At 34.2% G+C, this 21,006-nt stretch overlaps 1 protein-coding gene across 2 annotated transcripts in view; it reads left to right on the forward strand.

Moving 5' to 3' along the window:
* Positions 1-21,006, forward strand: part of LOC142974288 (uncharacterized) — a 38,222-nt gene that overhangs the window by 13,508 nt on the left and 3,708 nt on the right. For both annotated transcript variants that reach the window (XM_076116523.1, XM_076116524.1), the window contains exons 2-5: positions 5,158-5,566; positions 18,223-18,416; positions 19,932-20,088; positions 20,423-20,588. In XM_076116523.1, the coding sequence (XP_075972638.1) occupies positions 5,405-5,566; positions 18,223-18,416; positions 19,932-20,088; positions 20,423-20,588 (679 nt within the window). In that variant the 5' untranslated portion in view covers positions 5,158-5,404. The remainder of the gene's footprint in view (positions 1-5,157; positions 5,567-18,222; positions 18,417-19,931; positions 20,089-20,422; positions 20,589-21,006) is intronic.

Raw genomic sequence — 21,006 nt, forward strand, 5'->3', positions numbered from 1 at the left:
TGATCGATTTACACAGGTATATTATGTATGGTGTACTATGAATCACTATGACCTTGACAGATTCTCCATACATTATCTTCTTCTTTCTGTAGCGTAAATCTCTACAGTCGGTACTGTCGAGTATCGAGCGTTTGACAGATCAAATGTACTACCAAAATAGTGCTTACGGAGCTCGATAGAGGCGTTAAACAGATTTTCGTGTATATTTTCTCGATAGCTAGTCAGTTGTTGGTATTAGTAGACAATCGAGCTACTGGAATAGGGAAACCCGACTATAGTAATCTAAGCCCTTAGTGCAGCAGCTTTACAATCTGATTACGTAATTCGGCTACGACCACACAAGCAGGCTTTTTATTAACTAGAATTCCCACTTAGTAGGCATTAGAAATCAGTTGACGATATTAATGTAACTTATAGACGATATCAGGACGGCTACTGGCTTCACAGTCTATTAATGCGAATTAAGTTAATCTGATTATTGATGTGGCAATGCTTACCGTTTTAATCTAGTTCATAAGATTGGGTGCGTTTCAAGTTGTTGTCTTCCTATTACTGTCTCACTGCAGGGCATGAGTGCTCTTCTCGAAATAAGAGAAGGGTTAGGCCTTGCCAGCAAAAGCGTAACCGGTTCTAAGAAATAAAAAACAAATGAATGTTAAACACTCCAAGAAAACAAGAGCAAGCTTAGGAATAGTTTTTTTTTTGTAAATAAAATGTGCCTAAGTATGTTCACAAAGCTTAAGCTTAATTCAGGTTAAGTTTAATTTGGCTGAAAATATCACTTTTATGGCGTACGTAGAATATTAAGAATTCAATGAAAATCATAAAAAAACTAATGTCAGTCAAGGTCGGAAATCATTGGCCTTAAATGTCCCTGTAATGGGTCCAAAGGGATCCAGTAAATCAAACGTAATCTTCTCAAACGCGATCTTTACCGGTAGATAAAATCTTAATATATCGACCCAAATGCAGGGGACGACAATAAAACTAAAATATTCATGAGTTTATAATAACATGCCGAGTAAAACTGGATCAAAATATTCAACATGGTTGCTAATATTTTTAATTTGTTTGCCTTATCTTGTAATATTCTCTATCTATTATGCAGTTTTCTCATAGAAATGGAACTATATTCTACTCGAAGGAGAACGGTAGAACTTACATTCAAAAGAAAATATTATATTCAAACTAATATTATAAATGCGAAAGTAACTCTGTCTGTCTGCTACTCAATCAAGCCTAAACTACCGAACCAATTTGCATGAAATTTGGTATGGAGATACTTGTATACCCGAGAAAGGACATAGGCTATATATCATCACGCTACGACCAAAAGGAGCAGAGTACCAGTAAAAAATGTTACAAAAACGGGGAAAAATTTCGCCCATTCGCTCTTATTGGACGCAAGCGAAATAAGTCTAATAAAGGGAATAAAATATGTAATCTAATCTCCATCATATCATTGTCATTTGATTTTTATCTCACGCAAGTAGTATAAGGACAACGAAATTGAAAAGCACGAGTTCAACAAACAAAAATATTGTAAGATTTCGGATTAGTATTTACACTAAAACTGATCCAGTTTGCGTGATATACTTATTTTAATAATTTCTAAGTCAATGACTTACTATTTAAATATGTTGTCAACATTTTGTAGGAAGTTTGTCCTAGTCGCTATGGAAATGTCCCAGCGATGTGTTCGATATTATACGATTTAATATTAATATACAAGTGAAAGTTTGTCGAGGGGTCGTGACTTGTCAGAGAAGTGGCTAGTTATTTTCGTTTATGGTGTGAAGAGCACGAATGTAGTTTTTATCGGACAGGGTTAAAGGTAGTGTTACCATCACTAAAACGCGCTAATCAGGATAAGTGATATAAAATCCTTCATTTTAGGAGTTACAAATTTGAATAAAATGACGATTTTTAAAATATTTACAAAGATTTATAATAATTAATAAAAAAATAGAAGTATGTGCTAATAAATCAAAAAACAATCTATTGACTGATCTTTGAATTATGACCTCATACTCTTCATTTTGAGTTAATTTAAAGTATATTAACAATCAGAGTCCGATGTGTTTATATTCTTGTATCTTGAATGGTCTGAATGAACAACGGAAACTGGATGGAATTGAAGCAAGAGACAGATTTTTCTTTGAATTAGAAATTACCCATTATGTGGCCGGTAATACGAAAATATGACATAAACGATGGTCTGTTTCAAATGTCAACGGCCAAGTAGCGGAAATGTCATGTTGCTTGAGTTGTTTCGGATCTACCTAGAGTCACGACTCACGAACCTGGTAAATGCATATTAATGGCATACCTATAGGCCCTTTTGCAAATGATTTTTATGAGCTAATACTTTTTGATTTGCTATAAGAGTATACCGGAAAATTTGTGAGATGGATTACAGAGAGAATTACTTAACGAATTTTGAAGAAATTTGACACACAAATAATTACAATCAGAAAATAGATTATGCTTCAGAAGAAGTCTTCCATGAAAATTATAACTAAGACTATGTGTATTTTGGATTACATCGCCAATGTTTGAAGACATGGGCTGAAATTAGTAACAAATACAAAATTATAAAAAAAAAGGTACCGTAAAACGGGGTGAATAGAAACAATTTTCAACTTTGTCCTAAAAATTTGTTGCGAATAACTTGTTATTTTTATTGTCGGGTTATTTTATATCATGTCCGGCGCCATGAAGAAAGAGCTAAAACCATATTTGTCCAAAAATATGCATGATTTTACGATATTTCCTTAAAAAAAATGGTCAATTTCTATTCACCCAGCGATAGGGGTAAATCGAAACGACCAAAGGGGTGAATGGAAAAACTGTTAGGGCTGCCAAAGACGACTTATCCAACATGCTGAAAAGGGAGGTTGTGTGTTTAAAAATTGAAATAACCGTTGATAATTATTTTAACTCAAAAAATAAAACAAGATAACCTAACTAACTTTCATACTATATGCAGAAGTTTGCCGTTATAACTTTGATACAATGATAATTGTGAAGTTCAAAAGATTAATGACTATTAATTTTTCATTGTTTATGTTAATTTTGTTTACGAGGAGCTCGTGGCTTAACTTAAGTTAACAACAGCAGCACGGATCGATCGCTGAGGTTAAGCTACGCTTGCCGAGGTTGTTGCGTGGATGGGTGACCATCTTATACATATCGAGTTTTTCCGTGTTTCGGAAGGCACGTTAAATTGTGAGTCCCGGCTGTCATTTTCGAAGATCTTTGACAGTCGTTAACAGTTACTGTTAACGACTGTCAAAGTACTGTACTGTCTGACTACTGTAGTCAGAAGCTTGAAAATCTGACAACCAGTCTTACCGAAGGGTATCGTGTTAATACCTAAGTAACTGGGTTGTGGAGGTCAGATAGGCAGTCGCTCCATGTAAAACACTGGTATCCAGCTACATCCGGTGAGACTGGAAGCCGACTCCAACATAGTTTGGAACAAAGGCTAAGCGAATATATATATATGTTAATTTTGTTTACAGTTTTTGGCAACCCTATTTATTAATCTCTATTGACCCCTCACTCGTTTCTATTCACCCATTACGCGTTTCTATTCAACCCCACTATGGTTCTATTAACCCCATACTATAGTTCTATTCACCCTTCAAACGATTCTATTCACCCCGTTTATACAAAAAAATGACTGTTTCTGTGATTTAAACATAATTTTTAGGTTTAAAAGCGTTTTTTCAATTAACAATATTGTATCTTTATAGATTAATATACACCTAAAGAGATAAACACTTCAAACAACTCATTAGAAAAGAAATCTCACTTTAAATCCAAAGTTTAGGGGGTCGATATTAAGGCATTCGAGGACGGTTGACTTTGAAGCAATTTTTAGGGTATAAATATCAATTTAAACATTTAAACAATTATGACACCGCAGAGAAGTAATATCGACGTGTATTCATTTCAAATTTGAACAAAATTCTTCAACGAGGAGTACTCAAATATTGGCCTTGAAAACTTTCCTGATTTTTTTTCTATTCACCCCGCGAATTCTATTCACCCCGTTTTACGGTACTGAACAAAGTGATCTAGCCTAGACTAAACCGCAACAAAACCAAAACAAAGAACATTTGTTATTACAACTCGAATTTTCGTCTAAACCACAAACAACAGTTAGTCGAAAAATATCAGAACTACATCTTCATATTCTAACGCACGACTGACTATAGAACAGAAGGCTTTTGAGCGAAAAAAAATTATCGCACAGAAAATCTCGTTCAAAAATGTATGTCACATTGAAAGTTATAAGACAATTATGTAATACAAAAAATCACGTTTTTAGTATAAAACTACGGTAACAGGTTGTTACAGATTCAAGATTACGGTGAAGAACTTTTTTTATGTGATTCTCAGGTCTAGTCTTGGTGAATAGCAGGCTTTTGGGATGGAATAAGATTTAAGTACTCATAAACACACATTTAACAAAAGTACTGCATATATTTTTGTGTAAGAAATAGTATGTCACATTACTTAAAACTTATACATATAAATCACATTACTTCTAATTTTTAACTAAACATTTACTTACAGTTTTATTTTTAATACCCGTTAAATGTCTTAATGTGTACACAAATTGTGACTAACGCATTCAATACCGGCTACAGAAAGCCCAGTCTCCTGCAATATGGGCGTGGTAGCCTATGGCTTAACATTTGTCAAGCCGATAGAAAAAGCCATCTCTCTAGCAGTAATGGATAACAAAATGATATTGCAAGCCCGGTAGAACAGTAGAGGATATTAATAAAACTAACCAATAGAATAGTGCTGAGTAATTAATTACCTAGAAATATTATTATAACATTTATTTTCGTGCATGTGCCTTCAACATGATACGCAGATAAAATTTACTTCTAGAAATATGCAAATAATAATGATTAATGTGTTAAGCAAAAAGTCTTATATTATGATTATAAAGTTCTAGAAAAACTAAGAATATTTTATCATACATGTGAACTAATACCGCCATTTGTTTTTGTTAAAACATCTATAACGATGTGAAAAAATCACAATACTGTGTGTAACTGAGTTACTTCTTGCAAGACTAGAATAAATGAGCTCGTTGTATAATTACATTGGTTTTTAAAGACGTCTATATTCTTACAGATACAGTTCTAATCGCTTAGAAGATTTAGTTCAGAGATAAATTATTGAATATACTGGAATTAGAAAGGCTAACTACAGTTAACTTTTAATGATGGAACAGTGAAAGAATAAAAACTTAAATAGTGTCAGTGACAAAAGACTGTGTTCTAAAATGAAAACTAGATTGAATTAAAAAAAAAACTAACTGCAGTTTAAAAAAAATGAATAGAAGGAAACATTTGTGAATTCGAATCTAGAGTGTACGAAAATGGCGGCGTGGGTGTGGTTGGCGGCATTGCTGTGTGGCTCTCAAGCCGCAGTGCTACCACCACCATGGGCTGATGTGAAGAGGAATCCTTGTGCAGCATTGCCAAGAGGCTGGCTGATGCTGTACTGGCCTAAGGATGGAAAATGCTATACAATTTACAAGGTTAGTATGACAACATATTACTCGATTTACTTTCTTTATCTAGAGCGTAACTTAAACCTTGCCTCCAAGCTCCGGACCGTTTTGAAGGACGTCAAATTAATATAAAAGCTAAACGGCTGAACAAAGTTGTTTCATAAATATTTTAATTAATCGACCTTTCAATATTAGCTCAAGTGCGCTTCAGCAACAAATCGTGCGTATTGAAAACACCTTGAAATTCAGTTAACATTAGCTACAAACAATAAACAATATTACTTCATACAAAAGCAACGGTTACAGACCTAATAGCTTTTTAACACAGCGATTGCAAAGGCATTACCGAAATTTTAAAAAGAAATACCGTATTCTTTTTTCCAACAAAGGCCATAGAGCACGTTGCAGACGACCACAGAGGTAGTATTCACATTACGGGATGTCTTTGATTGCGCAACGCAAGTGCTTTGACCTCTAGACATCTCGCTCGTGTTAAGAACCTTTGGTTTTGGGAATACTTATGTATTACGTAACTTAGAGATTTTTGGAGTGTCTCGTGGAATACGTGAGACGAATACCGTTTATCTGGAGTTGGCCGGTTGTCGGAGGTCTGTCCAATTTTGGTTGTTATTAGGAGACCGGCTCACTTGACTATTGCTCTGTACCTAAATGGGCTGGCTTTGTAGTTGACTTTGTTATTAATAAAATATAGAGAAATAGATTGTAATTGATAGACTTACATAGTTCATTACACTATGAAGCTTTCCGAAAGTAATTTTCAAGTTGACACAATAACGATTCTAATTAACGCTCAGATTTTACGTAGAAAGTTTAATAAACCCTTCATTAGCCACGATGTATTCTAAATTACTCTTTCTAGATCTAGCAACAAAACAATGTTTATATCTACGTCTTAAGATGTTGCATTGCGTATTCAATTGTGTTACGAAAAGGTCTGCCAAAAATCAATCCATATTTCTGTCACACGCGAAAAACTGGATTTACTCAAAACTTTCTTCACAATGTTCAAGTGTGTAAAGCTTAATCAAGTTGATTGTAAAGCCATAAACAACATTGGGTCAGTGTGTAGCGTGTCATAACACTTATAACAAGATCGATCGGTCATGGTCTTTCACAAGGCACGACCAGTCGGACCGGAATTATTTGGCGCTGTTCCGACAGTAATGAACTAATTGTAGCAATTTTAAGTGTACTGTTATAATTAGCTTGTTCTGTAGAATTTGTAGTAAGGTTTATCTTTTGTAGTAGTTAAGTAGTTGAAATTATATTTTTCTTGGCGTTTGACGGTGTATGTGTGGTTATGTCAGTGCTATCACTGCGCTTGATGTCTTGAGTTTGATTTACACATTAAACATATTTCATAGTTTGCTGTTTGATTAAAATTTCCTTCATCATCATTTAATTTTTCTCTAACTGTCCCTAATTCTGTCTGAATATGACGAAATATTATATTATATAGTACGTAAGTTGCTTCAAAAGTTACGATGATTATGATGTGCCATTCTTGGATCAAGTATCCTAAGTTAATGCTTGAATTACTACGAGTTACTTAAGGCAGTTTACAATATCTGGCCATATTTTTATGCTAAGAAACGAATTTAAAGTTCTTGTGCGCAATTAAAATATCTTAAAGTATTGCAATACGATCGCATAAGTTCAGCACTTAGCCATATTTCCTTTGGGCTATATAATTTGTGTCATACTAGTTGACAGACTAATCGCTAGATTTATTTGACATTTGAATGTCATGTGTAGCTGATTGACGTTTAACGTGCTGTAATATTAACGAGTGATGGGTCAGTTCCATTTAGAAGTTGACTAGTTATGAGACTGGCTGAAATTATTTTAGCATAAAAATATTTTCATCTATAAAAAAATATTGATTTATGAATAAATACAGATGAAGAATCGTTTTTCTAGTTGGTACACGGGCAGTGTAGCAGTTGGCTTTACTATTCGTGCCTACTGTTGGCTCAATAGTCATATGCAATTAAGACAGTAATTTAATTTGATATGTCGCTAGTGTGCTTTGCATTTTACATGATATTAAACTAAATAATAATTCTCTTTGTAAAAAGCCAATTCCTGCATACTTTCCGCAAGGCCTTCAAAAGTTAACGTACAATTATCTTTTGCTTTAATTGTACATCCATTAATTTAGCACCGTTAGACCTTAATTTTCCTTTAATCGATTTATTGCAAGTTGAACACATTGCTTAAAATGATCCTTTTAATGACACACCTACTTCATACTACAGTTACACGTAATAACAGTTATTAGGGAGTATAAAACTGTGGCCCAAAACAACATAATTATGTTGTTAAAAAACAATAAATTATACCTAAATACACCCTTTAATCACGGAGTAACGGGTTTTTCACGTCTCATATGAACCGTTTGCAAAAATGCGAAAGATTTTTTTAAATGCGTAGGTACAGTCTCGTTTTGAGCCCATGAGTATACTCAAACTAAGAAAAATACACGTTCTCCTTTGTATAGTAGTATAGGACTCCAAAGAGGAGATTCCCTGTCTTTCTCTCTCGGCTGCCGGCAGCCGGATAGCTAGCGAAAAATATGTATAAACCTTATCAGCGCCCCTAGCGGTTGCCATATTAACTAATTGTTCAGTACATTTCAAACGTCAAATTCTCGATACTCCTAAGTATGGACTAGATGGTACTACAAAAATATTAGAACCACTACTTTTCTACACTTTCTGTTCCTATCTATCGGATACTTCCAGACGAGTAAGATTTCATTAAGATACATTCAGTAAGTTAATACTACAGTACGAAATCATTGATTAACTGACAGAAGTAACGAATGGGAAATGGCTTCGCGTAACCATTGCAATGCATACATAGGTACATAATATCACGCCTTTTATACCTAATCGTGTTGGCAGAGATGTATGAGATACACATTTCGCTACTAACAAAGATAGTCACATTTAATACGGAGTGAACTATGCCACTTACCGGGCACGTTACTAAAGTCTAGGCATTTAACTATAACAACCTGTAACACCTATCCAACTTTAGTGAAGTATTCTAATATTAATAAAGAGCCATAGTACTTAGCCCGACACAGGATTCAAACCCGAGATTCGCCTAACCTCATGATTAGCAGATGGATACATTACTGATCGCGCTCAGAAGCCGCCCATTGCAATTTCAAAAGAAAATTTAAACTGCTTTATTGCACATATACTGCAATATTCACAAATACAAGAACCGTTTTGTAAATACAAACTTGAAATTGAAATCAATACGTTATTTAAATATTTTATGTAATTGATACAATCTTGTACGTAATAGTCGGGCGCCGGCGTTCGCGGCTTCTGTATCTCATTTCACACTATTACGAGATATTAAATAAGATTTATGTTTAAACTCATTATTGATGCGTTTAGTAATCGTTTTTACGCTTTTTTGTTGATAAAAAAACAACAATCAATCATGTAAGACGTCAAAATTATTCGATCAATATTTGATTGATCCTTTAGTTAAATTTATGATGGTGTTAATGTTTGTTTTTTTCTTAGATACGGTGTTTTTGTGCCGTAGTAGTAACGCTGTGTTACGATGTGCTTAAGAATATTTATGGAAGGCGGCCCGCTCCGGTTTAACGTGGTAAATAAAAGTTATTTTACACAAAACTTTAATTAAAGATTATACTCAAAGTTTCCTCGAAAATAGCTCTATGTACTGGTGAAAACAGCAAGAATTTTATAGCTAACAGACAGACAGACAGACAAACGCAGCGAGATGCCTTTATTTTATAATACATACGTAGTGAAAATGCTGCTATGGCTGCTATTGTATTAGTTTATGGTCATGATATGATGGTTTAGTATGTTTAACGCATCTTCTGGACACCTAATGCATATTCTAGAATCTGTAATTTGAAATCGATTAGACAGATTTCTTCCGCAGTTATTGAACTACAAAAAATACTAGCAATATAGCAAACGAACTATCAGTAATCGATTTGAATATAACAAGATTGATAAAAACTACGCTTGGATGTTGTTACATAGCTTATGCTCAAAGGAAATAAAGGTTGATCTGCTCTTTGATGCTAGACATGATAAGAAGTTTTCCACGCTAACGAATATACGCTGACTTAGAGAATCTTCTAAACAAGATCACCAATCCATATCCTGCTCTTACCGCAGATTGCTTAACTTAATTGCACATTAATCCCTGCGCTATCATCCTCATTATTCATGTCAAGTTGTAATGACTTAATACGACATCATGTTATAAGATTTAATTATCATAATGCATTGCGTAATGCTAGTAGGTTATAGTAATTTAGTCCCGCGAGTAATGAGAGGTTGTGTGACAGTAATATACGGGCTGTGGTGTAATTGTCGTGTATTAACGACGATAGTATGTACTTGTAGGTGTAAGAAATGTAGAGAAAAGGATATGATGAAGTAGTAATTCAGAAAGGTAAAAGTTTACATTCTGAAGTACCTATCTAGGGTTTTCTTCGTGACAATACACTCAGTGATAATTCCCTGTTGTTCTATTGCCGGTGTATGAGCTTCAAGTTTCTTTGGAGTCAAAAGTAGTTTAGTTAGACTTGGCTGTCTTTATGGCAAAAAGCTTATTGAGTCTGGTTTCAGTGCAATTCATATTGGGTGTATTCTGGTATATTGTTTTAAAAGGGATCGGTACAGAATGCGTTTAAAACTTAGAACTGTGCATGGAAAAGGAAAAATTAAGCCTGTAAATTTAGCCGTCATCTACCTCGTGAGACTATGTTAATCATTGGTAAATTACAGTTGGAGAATGAAGTACAGGTACAATTCAAATATTGTGATAAAAAACCATATGATCGCTTAGGATAAAGCTCGTAGCTTAACCTTGTTAAATAAATAATTGGTCATTTTAACTGAATATCACAAGAAACGTAACAAAACCAAAATAAATCAAATTCTTAAATGCATCTTCAGGAAAAGACAAGCATCTTTTACCGAGAAGTAGTTTACACTTCACGATTAACATCAATTCAACCAATTTCCAAGTATTCACTGATCTTAAACGTATAACAATTTATCGTTTATCCAATTAGGAGTCAGTTTCGTAATATCTAAATTTTAGGTGTTCAGTTTGCAATTTTGGACCCATTAACTTTTTATGAAAACGATCAGATAATTATGGCAATTTTGTTATTTTTTAAACAACAAGACTGTGTTTTATTCTGATTGATAGAATAAAATGCTTGCTCGAAAACCCTTGGTTTGCATAACATTTTGCTTTATTTATTTATAGGGAAACTCACGGCTTAATGTTTCAATTTTGACAACTATTAAAATTATATAGATTGCGAATTACAAGCTTTCGCATTATACAAACTGAATTATGCTACTTTAATATCTGTAGATACAATATGCAATGAGCGTTTCAGTAATTTTTTTTTTTGAGAGTTATACGTAATGGAAATATGAAATATTTATAACTGTAAGTTTTTTTATTACGCATCTTTCATTATTACTGTAAGAGAGACATGGTAGGAAAAATGTCGATATTAATAATGTCTTTCTTCCAAAAATGGTGTGACATGATCTCAAAGAGTTCAAAGATGGATGTTCTCCGAACCATAATCCGTCATTGCAAGATAAGCTGCAATCATTTACTCCATACATCATCGGTATCATGAGTCAATGCATTCATACATTAACGGGGAAAGCGTCAAAATATTTAGGTCAAATTGTGACGTCATTTGACACGAAATCCCACTTTGAATCGCTGTTTTACATGTAAACTGTTATTGAATTACAAATTATGCTTATTATATGTATTTTATATTAAAAATGCTATACAAAATTCAACTTTATTTTGATTTACCTAAGGTTGAATACGTCTTGTGGTGTTTAAGGCAGTGTTTCTCATGTAGTTCAAAAGGTCACGTTAGTGTGTTATCCAACGCGTCGGATGCGCTTAATATTTAGTTAGAATATAAAGGATTCTAGACTATCTATGAGGAAGAGAGTGTATTGTTTTAGAAACATTAATTAATGAGTACGTAATTAATAATGTTCTTTCATAAGTGCTTTTATCTAAATTGTAAGCTAAATGTGCACTTTAATATTGAGAATCGCTTGAAACATTTATACAGGCTTTTAAACTTTTGTTTTGTATGTTTAACATCTAATAAAAAGAGGATTATTGAAAACAAGCAATTTTCCTCGAATAGTTTCGGGTCTAGGGATACACTTGACTTACTTTCTTTTTAAAAAGAAAACTCCCGCATTAAAATTTGCTCTTGTGTCGCGTGACTTTGACAAACATACAAATAACGAACACAACTCACAAAGTGCACCTTGTGGATCGCGCAAAGAATTGTTCCGTGTGGGAATCGAACCCACGACCTCCTGAGGCAATGGTAGCGGCGATCTAAACCATTGCGCCGAACTGATGCACACAGAGAAAATACGTGAGTACGTTCGTGGTCTTTATACAGATTTGTCAACTTTATTTTTCTGCAAGATGTTTTCAAAAAGATACCTATGATACGTAACAATTCAATTTCGGTCGATGTATTTTTTTGCAAATACTTTTTCGAAAATATCCGTAAGACACGTAACGATTTAATTTGAACAAAATTAAAGAAGTCTTGCATATTCAAGTCTTTTTAGTAAACAAACAGCCCAGCAGGTGACAGACAGTTGGCATTAAATCTCTTTTACGAGTGTACGTGTGGTGTGATCGTCCTACTGAGAGATATGCACTGGCGGGGCTGTTTTAATAGCGTGATGCTTGAGACGTGACTTCTGGGTTTAAGAGTTATATCTTGAGGTTATGTGACCGGTGTTCTCAAGTACAAGAGGGAAAAATTTCGGGCGTCGGCCATGAAGGAAATGTTGGAAGGATGAAGATATTAAAACAAGTTGTGGTGGGCAAATATATGCAAGTTTGGTGATTGAGGGAAACGACATCTAATATTGAAAGTCTAATTACGACAATTTCTTTTAAAACTGTTTTATATTGCCTATTCAGAGGTCATAACAAGAAAATAATAAAGAACATTTACATTAGTATTCATTGCATTTTTAACAGATTTAACAGTGAAGGTGGTTGATATTTTAAGTTATATTGTTAAAAAGGACCCAGGATTTATATAAAATTACTAAAACAAACATTGTACCTTGTAACTATAGAAGACATGAAAAGCAGTTTAGATAATAGTTAAGTGTTTCTTGTCAGCTGCATTGTAAAGCCTGATCAGCCATGAGATTGTTCGTAAGCGTAAACCGTTGTTATGGCAAAAGGTCACGTCAACGCGATTGTACAGAAATAGACGATAATAGCATTTGATGGTGTTTATGGGACTACCACTGGCCATACACTATTATCCTACTACAGTTTAAAGGTTTTTGTGTTTCTTTGCAACAAATTTTCTATATCCTACTTAGCGTGGGAAAAGTACAAAACAATGATGTCCTGAATCATTTATCAAAGATGGATACAAGCAAAATTCTGATTTTATGATGATTCAGAACGCAAAACTTTTTATGATGAAGGGATCTCATACGGGAATTTAAGAGGCAAAAGTATGAAATTGGCGAATGCAAACACAAATAACAATCGCAATTCGCAAATACAAACAACCAAATAAACATAAACCTCCTATGAAAATGCGTGTTTCGGTTTTTGTTATTCTCACTCTCACGTGAAACCAGATTAGGTTTTATGGAGGACAAGAAGTTACATTACACAGTGACATCATAAAGTAAAAATTGTAACACAACATTAAGCCCATAACTCGTCCATTTAGTGAGTAGTCACGTAAACGTCAAACGCCACACCATTAAGGTTTCCACATCAACGCATTTCTCTCATACCGTCCGAGGATTGCGTACGTACATTATACTAATAGTCCCACGTAATATTATGGTTTTATTCCTAAAATATGGTGTCTTATGCCTCGTCTATTTGATTTTTTCTACTTTCAAATGTTTTTTATGACTTTTAGTCCCAGTATAAATGCTCTCTCTAGTTTATTTACAAACAACTGTAGCTCGATACACTACCACTATCGACAATCGACAGAAGCTGGCTATAGAGAAATTTTGCAAATCTGATCAGCGCCTCTAGCGGGCTCCTTAGGAACAATATTGAGAGTACATTTTAAATGTCAAGCTCTCCTTACTCGACTCTACCGACTGTAGATAATTGCGCTACTGTCCTGGATAACTTTCATTAATAACAATCTCAGAACAATTTCCACACAGTAATCTAATTCCGGACGAATCAGAGCTAGTACTAATTGTGCAACTAGACAACTGATAAGCACTTAACTCATATATTTCTTAACTAGCTGACCCGCGCAACTTCGCTTGCGTCACATAAGAGAGAATGGGTCAGAATTTTCCACGTTTTTATTACACTTTTTACTGTTACTCTGCTCCTATTGGTCGTAGCGTGATGATATAAAATATGCCTTTTTTTTCACGAAAAATATATCAAAATTATTTATATCTCCTAATATAACGAAGTCGCGCTAAGGCATATCCGCCATTAAATCAGTTGCCATGACAACGGAATTTTGTTAATTTAATGTCATTATAATATTGATTATTCGCGACTTATTCGCTACCTGAATTTTCCCGGGAAATGCGTCATTTTCCCAGGGTAAAAAGTAGCCTATGTCCTTTCTCGGGTATCAAAATATCTCCATACCAAATTTCATGCAAATTGGTTCAGTAGTTTAGGCGTGATTGAGTAGCAGACAGACAGACAGACAGACAGACAGACAGACAGACAGACAGACAGACAGAGTTACTTTCGCATTTATAATATTAGTATGGATTAACTCGTCTGAAGCTCATCGTACAATTATTTGTCTTAGGTAGGATTCGACCCATTTCATTTGGCAAATTGTGACAAGGAAACTAGGTTAAATTGTTGGCTAAACAAGGTTACAGTTTGTTAAATAGGCAGTCTAACTAGGATAAATAATATATATAGATCTTGCTGTATTTCAGCTCAATCGGTTAAGTAGTTTACCCGTTACAGCGTAATAAACAAATAGACAAACAAATCTTACCTTAGCTTTCATAATTAGTACTAGTTGCACAATGACTTATAAGGCACAGGTTTTACAAACTATTTTCTTCGTGTTCTATGCAACAGTGTTGCATGGATACTAGTCTATTATCTCAGGTAGTTTGGTTCCACTTGACCTTACGACCTGTGATGTCTTCATAAATCTCAACTCTTTTTTTCATTGTATATTTCTTACAGAGTCCTAATTTCGACAGATATTACTAGTTATTCAATAAGCGCTTGACATTTTGTTGTATATGAAGTTACATTTACTTACGTTATTCAATAATATAAATAACTGAAATCCCAACTTCCCTATTAATATTATAAGTGCGAAAGTAACTCTGTCTGTCTTTGCTAGATTTCTAAACCACTGAACCAATTAGAATAAAATTTTGTACAAATAAAGTATGAGATCAGAAAACACATGCGATAGTTTTTATCCCGGAAATGCCGGAGCGGGAACTATGCCAGTATAGTTCAAGAAGTTAAAAGAGAGCCTTGTTTGCAATATTTGCGGATGACAGAGTATACTATATTCAGAATTTAGAACATCAGTAATCCGTAGGGTAATGCAGCTGATTGATGATGGCTTGTTTGATAAAGTTACAATTTTTAGAAATACACATAATAATTATTAATGACATAAACCATGTGTGCCTAGAACTCTACTCTGCTCTTTACTAAATCGTCGGATTATAATAATATAACTATACTCCAAGTGGACGAAGTCACGGGTATGAGCGAGTCATAATATACTTACTTACGTAAAAATCTTAAGTAACGTTTGTCATTTCAGATATCTGCCAAATTATTCAATTAATGAATCCTCAAGTATATTTTTTGCTGATTTATTATGAGATATTTTGAATACCAGTCTTGTTTGGCAGAAATACTTTGAAATAATTAGTTACATAAATGCATGTTTATTACAAAAACTGTAATTATGTATGATAATAGTAGATATAATATGTTTTTATTATTATCTGAGTTCTTGTGACGCTAATTTGACACCAGTAATTAGTTCGTATGATAATATAGTATTTTTGGTTTAATTAATATTTTTAGTATTAGTTGTTAGGTGTTAATTAAATTATACAGCAGGCTTAGCTGCACTAGGTAGACAAGGAATAGAGTTTAATTTATCATGCTTAGTGATAATGCGGAATCGGCAAAATCTACTGTATCAATCTATTGCCGGGGACCGGAGGGGTCTTAGTTGCTGTCAGCAACAGTTATTGTCACTTACTGTGTGATGGAAATGATACGCGAAAAACATTATTCTGTTAACTATAACAAGTCCCTAGATCGCTCTTTTGCTTCTTTCCTTTTTCTATTGTTTTTTTTTAATTAATATAAAAATACTAGCGGACCCAACAGACGTTGTTCTGTCTACGCGTCTTTAATTTGAAAATTTTAAACTTTTTTTAATAATCTAAACCATTCTCAGATCCCCTTGAACACACACAAAAGTTCAGTGATATACACACTTACAGAAGAATGATATGTATATATATAATAAAGATTCTCAATAGTAGCAGTTTGGTTACGTGCTCAGTATGTGGCAATAGTCGCCCCCTCATGATATATCATTATCGTACACCTCTAAGTACATTTTCGAGTAATACAAGCAATGGAGTTCAAAAACCCCATACAGACCTAATTACGTACATATAAAGTACAAAACAGTTAAAAGAACGTGTTCGCGTTTAGTTTTCCCACGTAAATCATACGTCGATTGAGCAAAACAGACTGTATTGGACTTCTTATACGATCGGTGTGTTAACAATTTGTTAACGACTTTATTGAACATCGTGTATGGAAATTGTAACAGTTCTATTCATTATTTACACGGGAAATTAGGACTAGGTGAGATGTTTTCAGTGCTGCTATATGATATAGAATAATTCACGTTACATACATACTTATGTATGTACATAAAATCACGACTTTTTCAGAGATCGAAGGACGTCACTTGGTACGATCTTTAGTAACTACCCCTTAATAATACAAGTGGTTTAGAGATATTAAACCCTTAACGAGAAGCTTTTGTAATAAATCCGTTCTATGGTACGTACTATGTAACCTACGTAAAAATAAGTAAAATATTGAGATTTTAATTTGTATTGATTTTGAGTTACTAGTCAAATCGTCAATTTTTATACCGTTGCAATGAAAGAACTGACCAAATCTTATGTTCGTTTTGGTGCCTACCTTTATTTTATTTATTGATCAGAAGAAATTTTACATGAAAAGATTTGTTTTTTAATACATATACAGCTATGTGCCTTGTACATAAAAGCCTGGTGTTAAGCATATGTATCTTTTTGCTTAATTAAAGCTAACAACAATAGTATCGTGATAACTGATAATAAACAGATTTAAGTACAGTGTTGATGTTTATAACAAAGGAAGTGAATAGTGTCAAAGTATACTCACGATTTAATCTGACGTGATGTATTATGTTCCAACATTATCTCTGTTTACAATACAGCGATCATCAATCGATTCTCAATAACATATCTTTACATAGGGATAGGCCTATTTACGAAGAAATAACAGTAAATCTAAAGTAACCATATTTAGTACCAGTAAAGCTCAGGTACTAAATATGGTTTTTTAAATATAAAATATGTAGGTACTCAGGTATTTGAAAAACTAAAGATGTCTGTAACCAAACATTCGTAGGCATTAACTCGTTTCGTTAAATGTCCGGTTTCAATTATCTTCAGATAGATTGGTATAAGATGGCACGATCAAATCTTAGATAGATAATCTATGTGCATGGTTTCATGAAAAGCACGTTTATTAAGTAACACTTCGATCTGTAATCATAGTCGATAACGAAATCAAAGGTTACCGGGTAAGTTGTCAATGAGTTGACCCCTAACCTCAAAATAAATGAGAATTCTGGTCAATGACCTCTGAGATTGACTGCAGAACGTAAGGTTAATTGTATTTGAATTGTATTAAACAGGGACGGTTACAAATTCATATGTAGCTTGCATTATTTTGGCGAACCGAACTGTCATGTGGGTATGATTGACAAAGGTTTGCGCTTGTAACCAGTCAAATGATTGACCTTTGGGTATTACAAATCGAGTATTATGTAAAGCATCCTTCATATTTAATTTACAATACAAGATTGTTGAGTGATCGATAACAATAAACATATGAGCTATCAGTACACAACAGAAAAGATTACAGGTCATGTCGACGAAACTTGCATAATAACAAAAATAACATTTCAAAATATGTGCCATTATTTGCGGATTTTAGACATGCTTAATGCTAAGTTCATTTATATACCTACTTTTGTGTATCTTTGGTTTACTTGTAAACTTTATGGATAGCATCCTAACGACATAAAATTTTCGGGCATAATTAAAGAGTGTCCAAACAGTCTTCGGCTCTCTCGTGGAGAGAAATGACAGAAGATTAGGAGTTAATTACTTTTGCCACGTGCTATTTCATGTTTAGCGAAGCGAAGTTACGGATTAAAGATTTATCATAACTGTCCGAAAGTCAAGCTGTGCCTACCTTTCGTAATTAATTTGATGCCAATTTTATTGTACTAAACACGTAATTACTCTATCTTCCAGAAAGGCCACCCATGTCCAGAAACCCAAGAGTTAAGTCCTGGTCGATGGGGAGGCCGTACGGTGGCCGAATGCAAGTGTCCTCCCGGCACTGCACAGCTGCCACACACGAACACGTGTCACAAACTCTTCGAGCGAGGACCGTGTAGGCCAGGGGAATACTTCGCGCCCGTCGAGGAGTCTTTCAACAAGCGAGGGTAGGTAAGCATCTTGAGGACTTGATGGAATCCAGGGTGTGAGACATTAGTCGTGAAAATAAAACCGTCTTTTCATGGTCTTTTCTAAGAACGTTTTCTATCCCTTTCGATAGGTAACGAGAATAAAATTTAAGCAAGGTCCATCCTAATTGATCTCAATTGTATTATTAAGTAACGACAGTCCTAATAAACAATGTGTAAGTTTAGGAACTAAACGTTTTTAAGAAAAAAATACATTTAATAATAATGCTCAGAGTTCGATGATTCAAAATAATTCTTGATGCTGCAGATAGCAAAAACGTTTCTTAATCTGTCGTATTACATGCATTTACAGGAAACTATTAGCGTAATAGTAGATTATTATACAATATTGAACAGGGACAGTGTCAAAGACGACATTCTTGGTCAAACTATTGTGCAATATACTAAGAAGAAGCGTATCTTTATTATTAGATTTCTTTTTAAGGAATTATTACGAATTATTTTTTGTGATTCATATTATTTTGCACGATTACTTTATTATGTTTACTATATTACGTTGCACTTAGCTGTCGTAATTTCGTTCAATCACCATATTAATAGTCACCAAATTAATAGTTGTTACTTGTTTTATATAAATAATGTTTTATTTAAATAAGAATTTCCAAGGAAGAATATCCAAGCCTTTTTTCGGACCCACTGTTTTGTTACGTAACTGTGCAAAATATATTTCTGTATTGTATTTTATCAACAAGAATTAGTTGCACTAGTATTACTGTTTTACCGAAACATCTAGTAATACCGGCTTCAAAATCATGACTCAAGTAAAAATTTGCAAAAACTACGCAACACGGTCAAGGCCATCCAAAAATTTCTACAACGACCTTGCTTTAAACCATTCGGAACACGTGATCAAATTGATTTCTCGGTAACTGACTCAATACACATAGATGATTTGTATTACGAAATATAAAGACCGGAGAATCCCCAGCGGCTATGTAGGTACGCTACACGAATAATATGATCGTTCTGCTTTTGTTCTTGTGGCAGTGAATGTATTTAGAGTAGAGAGTATAAGGCGAAGGTGTAATTCTTCCCTTTATATTTTTTACTCCTAAATCTTAGGACGATCAAAAACGTTGTGTTTTTCGGATTCCACCAAATATGAAAACTGACATATTATACTTTCGTGATGCGTTGTGCATCCAAAACTGATGGTCCCCCATTCAACCTCTTTCGGTTTACCGTCGGACTAGATTTCTTAAAGCAATAGAGTACTTGTTATGCATCTTATGGCTAATGTTAAGAGTGGGTTACAATGACATCTTAAGTGCAATGGATAGATTCAAACACTCAATCTATATATTGCCAGTTGTCCGGCTTAACAAGTCAATTTTGAGCCCAGCCTTTCTTCCAAACTAACTAAGAAACGAGCTTAGTTAACAACGCCAATTATTCTTGCAAAATATGAACATCAAAGAGAATCCCCGATGACTATGTATGCCAGTAGAATAATTTGTATGTTTGTTATTCCAGCGAACGTCAAGGCATGTGCGTGAGACCTCAACAATGTGCAGATGAGACCTTGGTCTACTGGCCGGCTGATGGCAAGTGTTACTATCGCATGACGCAGGGACCGTGCTACCCTGGAGCGATACTGGATGTAGGGACTGATGGACTGGCCAATTGTACTGTAAGTATTTGACTATTTTAAGTATTTGATGCTGGAAAAGTATTTTTTAAACCCTTCATATAAAGTTATGGTAGGGCAATTTTTAAATCATTGCTTTAAAGTGCCTGTCTTCGTATGTCTAGCAATGTGCCGCAGAGTATTTTTGAGAGTAATAAAAAACATTTGGTGTTTTGTAAAATATTTTGTTTTAAGTTTTACTAACGATAATGATAGTCGCCTTCCCTTCATTATTCTATAAACCTTCTAAACTTAAATGTTATTAAAAACTCAACCTGGTATTAACCATATTATGTAAATTACTACTCTGGTTTACATTAAACACTTAATTTTTCAGTGTCCCCCCTCGGGTCCCCATTACTGGTCCCATGACAGTAGTTGCTACCCGCACTACACGCGGGGCCCCTGTGAAAAGGGCCAGCTGTTCCTGCCGGGGCCCAAGTGCGGCTGTGAGCCTCATCTACCTCATTACCATAATGAGACCGCCGCGTGCTATGAATTAGGTAAGTATGGATCTGACGAAAACCGTTCTAAGAATTGTTTCGGGAAAGTATCAAGGTATTTTAACAATTAATTATTGATGCTGGAAACAATAATTTTACTTATTGTACTATTAATATTTGAGTCACTAATAATTGCATATTGATAGATAATGTTAAGTGGAAGAGCGGAGTTTTCCTAATACAAGCAATCCCTTTGCTTAGATGGCGATTCCAAACCATGTAACTGTTTTGCACTTATGTAATTGAAATATATATTTTTATTATTTATTTTTCCTTATTTGCTTGAGTCGTTTATTGAGTTTATTTTTATTAGTACCTACAATTGCGGATTGGGTACTTTGCAGTCATGCAAGATTGCATCACGATGTTTTCCTTCACTGTTGGAACAAGTGATAATTATTTCTAATACAGACATAAC

Source organism: Anticarsia gemmatalis, chromosome 7 (assembly GCF_050436995.1).
Source record: "Anticarsia gemmatalis isolate Benzon Research Colony breed Stoneville strain chromosome 7, ilAntGemm2 primary, whole genome shotgun sequence".
Classification (NCBI taxonomy): Eukaryota; Metazoa; Arthropoda; class Insecta; order Lepidoptera; family Erebidae; genus Anticarsia; species Anticarsia gemmatalis.